Consider the following 9,667-nt stretch of genomic DNA (forward strand, 5'->3'; position numbering starts at 1 on the left):
TATGTTGAAACTTTTTCCCAGGGGAAATGCGTTCTAGATGGTTTGGACCATTAACAGTTGTTCAAGTCTTCCACATAGGACAATTGAGGTGACTCACAAAATAAAAGGAATCTTCAAAATAAATGGGCAATGGTTGAAAACATATTGGAGCTGTGATATTGATAAAGAGAAGTCGCTCACCCAATTCTACAACCTAAATTGATCGATCTACTAGTCTAGCTAAAGACTATAAATTAAGCGTTAATTAGGGAGCAACCCAACCCTCTAACTCTTTTGTTTGTTTTAATTTTTCCACCACATTATATATAGATTTATTTTGATTGTTAGTTTGTACTAGACATAGGGGTATCACCATCCTACCATGTTTCCTCTTTAGCCTTTGAATTTATGGTTGGTTACTTCAATGTTTGGGTTAAGTAACACATGTTTCGGGTTATTTAATCTTTAATTTAACTTGACCGTTATGTGCAAAAACATGACATCATCGAACACTCAAATTTATATAGACGATGGGAAGAGCAGGATGAAAGAGATTTTCTAACTGTCACCCATAATGCCTCACACATTCCACAAAAAATTCAGGAAGTATCTTCTTTCTTTTCCTCCCCGTCCCCTTATATGCTTACTTTTGCTTTAAGTTTGGGGTGGGAAAGATTTTGAGTTTTTGGTTTTTTGTATGTTTTTGTATTTATTTTGTGTGTTTGTTTTAGTGCTTGTTTGGTAGAGATTTTGATAATTAATTTTTTGACCATTAGAGATAAAGTGGGTCCTACCTGTGAAATAAGAATTCAAAAATGACGGCTGAAATAGTGAAATAACGGTCAAAAATTGATTTTAATAGCTATACCAAACAAGCTCTTAGTATTAAAAAAAAAATCTTTTATTAGGATGTGTACTTCTATAGGTTAGATAGTTTGGCTAACAACGATGATTTAATTTGAGATTTGGTTTTGATTTATGAATTATGGATAGGAAGCCTGCTAGACTGATTGAAGTTTAATCTTGCAAAACTTGATATTATACGTGTTCTAGGATTGAGTTTGAATTGTGATAAAATGAGTTGATTCATGCACTTGATAGGTTGATTTAGTTGGACATAGATGCTTTACCCAAACCTTACTAATTATTTATCCTCAAATCAAAGTTATCACAAGTTTGGGGTAATCTTATTGTTGTAGGAAGATAGGGATATGAATGTGGATTCCTCGTCTAAAAAAAGAGTTGTGTGGATTGTCTTAGACTAACGGGATGGAATTTGGCGAGAGTTTTGAGTTGAAGGTTAATTTGCTTAAATAGGTATGTCATAAAGGCATATAATTTTCAAAAACTTCTCTTCGAAGTCTTTATGACTCGAGTAATTAAGCCTGTAAGGGTATCTTAAAATCCGATGCCCTATAATCATCTGATTTGAGGGTCATCGACCTAAAGCTCGCTACAAGGGTCATTAAGAAAGCAATTATAGAGGAGATTGCCCAAAAAATTTGTTCTCTTCGAAGGTTTTTTCAACTTGGATTATTGAACCTGTAAGAGTCTTTGAATGCCCTAAAATCATCTGATTTGTGAGTTATCGACCTAAAGCTTATTACATAGATCATTTAGAAAGTTTAAGGGAGAGAATTCTTGAAAAAAATTACATTTGAAAATCAGAAAAAGTAAGAGTACGTAAAAAGTAAAAGCACTCAATGCCTTGATTAAGCCCTAACACTTGTTTGAGAGAAGTTGACTTTTGATAAAGGATTATTAACGTAGTTTGAGTCTTGATGATTGATAAAGGATTATTGGAGAATCCTTGTTCATTGATTTATTGACTTGCAACTAGTGATGTCCTCCTGAACTAGAGAGTGTGAGGATAGTAATGAAAAATTCAATTTTAGATGTCACGCTGGGAAAAGAATGAAGAAGAAGTTTGGGATGTGTGAATCTTACGAGTGAGAAAATGACATATTTGGCCACTAAGGGTCGTGAATTGGAACAACTTGTGAATTCATTAATGTCTACTTAATTTTTCACACACATGTCAATTTTGCATTGAAAGGGTGAATATTAATTAGATGTTGTAACTTTGAAGCATGCTTGTGAGACTAACATTGAAATCTTGAATATACCTTTTCTAACCAAATATTTTTGCACGCTTGTGTGCTTTTTGTTATTTAGATTTTAATTTTATTTGAAGACAAACAAATGTTTAAATTTGGGGGTGTTTGATAAATGTATTTTATATACTTATTCGGTACCTAAAATAGCAATATTTGATAGTTATTTTGACAAACGATATCCTAATTTGTTGTATTTTATATTTAATAGGCGAAACTCTACACACACACACATATATATATATATATATATATATAGACACACACACATGGAAAACAACGAAGAAGATAAAGACGACGGATTTGCTTTGAAAAAAAAATAATAATAAATCACATTTTGTCAAATTTTGTTGATGTCTTTTTACTTTTTCGTGTTTAATCGAACTTCGCGATGAAGCTCGTGTGTCACCTAATTTATACTCTTTGTTGGGAAAATATTTTACCAAGTAATCAAATTATGGTTCTTGTGTTGAGCAAGAGGTGAGGAGTTGAAGAAGATGACAAATTTCTATAATATTTTATTTATTATTGTTTATCGATTATATCATTTGAACAAGAATCTCTTTTTAATTGAAAGTTTATTACTCCCTCTTTCCCAACGTCATATAAAGATAGACTTATTTTCATTTTCACACAAATTAAGAAAATGCAATTAACATAGTTAAAAATATAAAGTCTATTTACATGTTTCCAAATACACTTTTAGATTAAATAATGGTTTAAATAAGTGTTGATAATAAGAAAGGCATATTAAAAAAAAATCAATTGAGCTCTCAATAAAGAAAATGATCTATTATTTGGCACAGACGAAATAAGAAAGTAAGTCTATCTTTATAGGATAGAGAGAACATTCGTGAATATAAAGACATCGAAAACGTAAGAATATCATAAGAAATAGCTACGCCCCACCCCTCAATCCATAGTAGCTTATTTTTTTCTTTCCAAGAATGAAGATCCAGCTTCCCTTCAACGTCATTGCTTTCATGATCTTCTTGTATTTCATCTTCTTGTTATTCAAAGGGTGGAAAATATCCACAGCCCTAAAGAAACATCAAAGATTACCTCCCACACCATGGAAGTTACCTTTGATCGGAAACCTGCACCACCTCGTTGGTGCACTACCACACCGATCTCTTGAGAAATTAGCCGAAAAATATGGACCAATCGTGCATCTAAAACTCGGTGAAGTTTCTGCCATTGTGGTGTCGTCAGCCGAGCTTGCTAAAGAAGTACTAAAAGTTCAAGATCCTGCTTGTGCTGATAGGCCACAAACGATAGTAAGTAAAATCATGTTGTATGATTCTACCGATATGGGGTTTAGTCCGTATAATGAATACTGGAGACAAATGCGTAAGATATGTGTCTTGGAGCTCCTAAGTGCCAAAAATGTCCGGTCATTCAACTCCATAAGGCAAGACGAGGCTTCACGTCTCATCAAATCTATTCAATCATCTCGTGGAGAACCCATCAATCTTACCGAAAAAATATTCTCATTTACAAGTTCGATCACTTGCAGAGCAGCATTTGGAAAAGTGATTAGGGATAGAGATATATTGCTGTCATTGTTGAAGAAAGCAGTGCCCTTGACAGGAGGTTTTGGATTAGTGGATTTGTTCCCGTCTTTCAAGCTGCTACATGTTATTAGTTGGAACAAACATAAATTGTTGGCCATGCGCCGTAAGCTTGATGTGATCCTTGACGCTATTGTTGACGAACATAGAGCTAATCTAGCTAAAACACACAATGGGAATGGAGAGTTTGGGGGTGAAGACATAGTAGATGTTCTACTCAGAATCAAGGAAAGTGGAGATCAAGACATTGCAATAACTATCGACAACATTAAAGCTATCATTTTTGTAAGTAATTTCATTTGGAATAATAACGTTACTTTTATTCTACAAGAAGAAACTAGGCCTTATTCTCGTTAACTATCAACTCGTGATAAAGTTTTATGTGTCAACTTGGTGCTACTATTTTTCTCTTATCCGATCCAAGCTTTGGACCGCCTATGAAAAAACAAAATTTAGGCAAAGTTAACCACTGGATTTTTGTGCTACGATTTGCAGGACATGTTCTCAGCTGGAACCGAGACTTCATCCACAACAATCGATTGGGCTATGGCAGAACTAATGAGAAATCCATGTGTGATGGCAAAGGCTCAAACTGAAATAAGAGAGGTTCTTAAGGGAAAAAAGACACTTGATGACAATGATATTCAAACCCTAAAATATCTCAAATTTGTTATCAAAGAAACTCTAAGGCTGCACGCACCCATTCCTTTACTCCCAAGAGCCTGTAGAAAAGAATGTGAAGTTGCTGGTTATACTATACCTCTCAAAGCAAAAGTCAGCGTAAATGTTTGGGCTATAGGAAGAGATCCCGAGTATTGGCATGAGCCCGAAAGCTTTACACCCGAAAGATTTGAGAGAAACTCCATTGAATTTACGGGTAATGACTTCGAATTCATTCCATTTGGGGCTGGAAGAAGGATTTGTCCCGGTATAAACTATGGCTTGGCAAATGTCGAGCTTTGTTTAGCGCAACTTCTTTACCACTTCGACTGGAAACTCCCTAACGGGATGAACCCTAATGATATGGACATGGCCGAGACCAAAGGATTAGCTGTATCAAGAAAAAATAGCCTTTTATTAATTCCCACATCCCATAATCCTTCCATTGACAGCTGATTAATCCCAGTTCCTGTTCTAGATGAGCATCACAACTTGAAGATCCATTCGACAGGTTAATTAATTTCCTTTCCTTGTAAACTACTAATTAGACCAAGTCTTTGTCATGTTCAATAAAAAACAGTTGTATTTGTCCTATGTTTCACTTGAAGACAGATTTGAGGTCTCTTTTCTTTAAACTATTGATATCATGTTTCTGTCTGATCATATAATGTTTAATGAAGCATAAACCATGAAAAATATAATCAAAATCTATATCCTCTTTTTCTTCATCTTATGTCTACATAATTAAATTTTTTTATTGAATAATGTTATTTGTAGTTGACAACTACAGTAGTCGTCCTACGTGACATCATATATAGTAGCTTGTTATTGGAAACATTATTTTTTTGTAATATTGTTGTCTCAAATAATAAGCTAATGGCTCGATAACAAATTGACATATAGAATGACTACTACAGTCATTGATCACGCATTTTTTGGTTTTAAAATGAGTTGTAATTATCCATATCTCTTATGGATAATTAGGACAAGCTATTCAATTTGGACCTTTATAAAGGAAAATACCATTTTTTTTCAATGTTATTCATAGTCGACGATTATAATAGTGATTCTATGTGACAACTAGTTATCTGAGACATTAATTTTTGTAATTCTGCTACCTCAAATAGCAAATATGTCAAATAACAAGCTGCACATAGATTGACAAGTGTAATCATTGAGTATGATAGTATTGCTCGTTTTTAAACATACTGCAATAACACAGATTAAATGGAACCTTATTCTAGCTCACAAGCCCAATCAATATCTAATCCCTTCAGACTCCTACCTTCAAATCACCATAATCTCTCCTCCATCACCATGAGAATAGAGATAAAAATCGCACCACTAGAGAAGGCCATCACAGGGTGTTTTTGTGCTTCCATACAACATCTCCGCTCCTTTTATGAGGACATCGACCATGATATGAAGATAACAAGATGGTTCTACTTTCACTCGTGGCCAGAAAGAGGTGGAGACGACAACGCTTCTTGCCAACACTGCCTCTCCCCCCAAGTCTTTGAAGATATATTATTTGATGTTATCCAATTATAAGATTAATATTAATATTTTAAGATTTGTGATTTTGATTTATTGCTTTCTATATGTCAATTTGGCTCGTTGATTCGAGCAACCCATGACTTCAATTGGGAAAAACTCAAGCCAGCCTAATTCGTAGCTTAGAGAAATTGAGCCGAGGCTCGGATAGAACCTTATTTTGGGACGTTAGCCCAAGCCCGAGCTGGCCCTTGTGGCTCGTCAAGCCAGATGGGCCAGCCCATATTATTTCAAACAAGAAAAAAATAAAAATAGAAGAAGAAGAAGAAGCCAAATGGCAGCTAAAGCTACCTGTTTAAAAAATCAATTCTGCTACACGCATAAGGTAGAAAATAGGGTAAAGTCCAGGCCGACGTTGCACTTTAAAAAGCATTAAAAATAAATAAAAGGAAAGAAAACATAAACTAAAGCCAAAGAAAAACGCAGTCTTTCTCCCCCAAATCTCTCAAAGAAAAATGCACCCTCGCCCCCCAGGCATAACCCAGTGGTGCAAATGACAGGAGTGAGATTATCTCACACCTTGTTGGCAGTCGCAATGTGGGGGTTCGATTCTTGAGACGTAGAATTGGACTCTTTATAGGTGTAGTGTACAGATAGCTCTTGTTCCCTGACCTGCTGGGGCACATCCCGCGATTTACCTCCCTCAAAAAATTCTAGGGTGGGGCGGTGGGGTTCAACCTTTTTTTTTTTTTGAAAAACGCAGCCTCTCTCCCAAATCTCTCTACACTCACGACTTAACATTTCTCCCAACATCGAAATTCAGAGTCGGTACTCTGTTGGCACCTCACCATCTCCAGAAACACTGCAATCGAAGGTGATCGTCATCGATCGGGCAGCAATTCCTTTGACTTTTTCAGCACTAGACGGATCACATTCTCCGGCCGCACTTCAACAAAAGGTTTTGCCTTCGCTTTGGCCGAGCCATGGTTTCACCGCCTCTCACTTCACCTCCGGCTGCATCGTTGTAGTCATAGTTTCATATAGACAAAAAGAAACAGTGGTGTTGTGTAATCTCTCGCTTTTTTTTTCTCTTACTCTAAGGCCTAAATGTTTTCCATTATTTTTCTTTTTTCAAGCTATATGTACTTTTTCTGTAATTTATGGAAACCCTGTGTTAAACCTCAATTTTTCAGTCGAACTTTGGCTTAACTCAGCTCGGACCAAGGTTCCCACCAGAAATCGAACTCTCCACCCTGCCGCTGGAAGCAAGACAATGTTGATTGATCCACCAGTTGAGCTGTGCCCCGGGGGGCATTGGAATTATTATTCTAACTGTAGTGTGTAAAGGCGTGAGAAGGCTGTGATTTTGCAGTGATATAATTAATAAAAATTGGATCTTTTGTGTGTTTTACCAAGTAAATGAATGGATGGAAGGGAAAGGATGACAATCATCCTGTTGTTCGAATTATAAACACCAAAAAATTTCCAACAATCATTTTTAATTACTAGAAAGATCTCTCGATTCCCTTGCTTTTATCTCCCGTCGTCTATGGATACAAGCTTGTGAATGTATAGTGTTAATCGTCTGGGTCTATATGTTTTGGTTTGTTTGTTGCGAGAAAACTTGTGCTTGTATGTTTTGGTTTGTTGCCTATATTCTTGATTCATGTTTTATGCTTTATGATGTCTTCATTGATATCAATATCATCACCATTCAACTCCAATAATCCAAATTTTCTATGGACATCAATCGCGTAGAGGGACCAGTAAGAACTGATCCATGAGTACAATGGTGTGCGTGTGCAATCAATTCACCGGAATGAAGAGTAGTTACTAGCAGTTAGTGAAGACCTGTAAAGCTAATGTACAAAAAACTGAAATTAAACTATTTTTATTGCTCCTATTGTTGAACAAAATCCTAAAAATTTCATCATTACTATCTCTCCCCTCTTCCCCTTTATAATTACAATTTCACCATCACATTCTCCCCTTTCCTGTTTATAATTACAGCAGGAGAAAGAAGTTTTCATTACAGGAGAAAATGGCTACTGGCCGAAATCCTTACCGGAGAACCGGGCAATTGATTTCTGAGCACCGCCGCCGTCTCCGATGGCAACTTGTCTCCAGTCATCTCTCACAAAGGACAAAGTTGTAACGGGTTTCCTTGAACATTCACCTGAAGTCCAGGCTGATATTTTATTGCCAAATGTGATTATGAAGATGTTGGATGACGGTCGTGAAGATGAAGATTTGAGAAAATGGGAGTTTTGATATGTTTATTTTCGTTCAGCCAAAAGAAAATTGTAGATGGTAGAATAATTGTTGTTTATGACTTTTCAAATCCCTGTACTCAAGCCTGGATTTCAGTTGGGTCAAGTAGCTTTGTTTGTTAACAAAGAGGCAACCACTAGAAACAAAGCAGCTATGTGGCTGCATGTTTGCTGATGCATGCAACAAAGAGCTAAGTATATTTTTTGTTTCAAAACATTTGTATGTTTGTTTCAAAAAAAAATTGTTTTTATTTCAAAAAATATTTTCAATCTATTACGTAATTTTTAAATTTATTTGTTTCAAAAAAAATGGCATAAGAAATATTTTATTCATATATAATTTTAACTTTGTCTTCGTTGATTGTAGTTGATTCCAAACCCCAAAAAAGGAGGGGAATTGTAATGTTTATTTAATTTACAATTTGTACAAATTACACATATTTTAAATTGTTTAAAAAGAATTTAGAATGTCACAAATGCCCAAGTCGAAAGCCTAAACCAAACCTCAATTTTTCAGCCGAACTTTGGCTTAACTCAGCTCGGATAAAAAAAAAGTCCAAGTCATTTTTACCGGAATCTCGAGTTTCGGCCCACGAGTTGACTCGACTCGTTTAATCCTTACGACAAATATTTAAGTATTGTTATAAAGTTGTAATTGATGGCGATTCTCTCTCTCTCTCTCTATGAAAAGACCAATGAGTATATATTTTAATTTATTACTTTGAGGTAATTCAGATGCATTTGTAAATGAATTTGCATTTGATCGTGACTTCTAATTATGGCTTGATGGTAAGTTGAGGGCGTTTTAATATTAAAACTGTGTTTGGAATTGACAAATTTTAATCATATATTTAATGAGGTTCACAACTTTCAAATATACATTTCAAAAATATTTATTAAAATCTACTAAAAATCTTATTTTAGCAAAACCAAATGGACGCTAAAGAAGATAATCGCTTACTACAGATTTAAAAACAACTCCATTGATTTTCTTGGAATGACTTTGAATTTATTCCATTTGGGAAAGAAAATAGGAATTGTCCCTGTATAATCTATGGCCTGGCAAATTTTGAGCTCCCTTTAGCCCAACTTGTTTACTAACCCTAACGATCAACAAGTCAAGTTTAGCCGAGGCTCAGGTAAAAATTACTCAGGGTTTTTTTGGCCCAAGCCAAGCCAAACTCGACCGGAAAATTGAAGCTTAGTTCAAATGGCTTTCATCTTTAACCGAGCCCTTGCTATTTTTTCTTAATTCATGACATTCTAAATTTTTTTTTAAACAATTTAAAATATGTGCAATTTATACAAATTTTAAATTAAATAAAAATTACAATCCTCCTCCTTTCAAGGGGCTTGAGACCGACTACAATCAATATAAACGAACTTAAAATTATACATGAATAAAATATTTCGTGTCTTTTTTTGAAAAAATAAATGAATTTAAAATTACATAATAGATTGAAAATAATTTTTTAAAACACGACAATTTTTTTAAAATAAACAAATAAATGTTTTGAAACAAAAATAGACTTAGCTACTTATTTTAGCGGTAGTCGTAACGGTCTCGTTTTTGTAACTG

At 34.9% G+C, this 9,667-nt stretch overlaps 1 protein-coding gene across 1 annotated transcript; it reads left to right on the forward strand.

Moving 5' to 3' along the window:
• The first annotated feature begins 3,040 nt into the window (after positions 1-3,040).
• LOC111377252 (premnaspirodiene oxygenase-like) lies at positions 3,041-4,807 on the forward strand. Its single transcript, XM_023000316.1, has 2 exons — positions 3,041-3,949; positions 4,160-4,807. Exons 1-2 carry the CDS (start codon positions 3,041-3,043, stop codon positions 4,778-4,780), a joined length of 1,530 nt encoding a protein of 509 aa, XP_022856084.1. The 3' UTR covers positions 4,781-4,807.
• The last annotated feature ends 4,860 nt before the right edge of the window (positions 4,808-9,667 follow it).

Source organism: Olea europaea, unplaced genomic scaffold, assembly GCF_002742605.1.
Source record: "Olea europaea var. sylvestris unplaced genomic scaffold, O_europaea_v1 scaffold1630, whole genome shotgun sequence".
Classification (NCBI taxonomy): Eukaryota; Viridiplantae; Streptophyta; class Magnoliopsida; order Lamiales; family Oleaceae; genus Olea; species Olea europaea.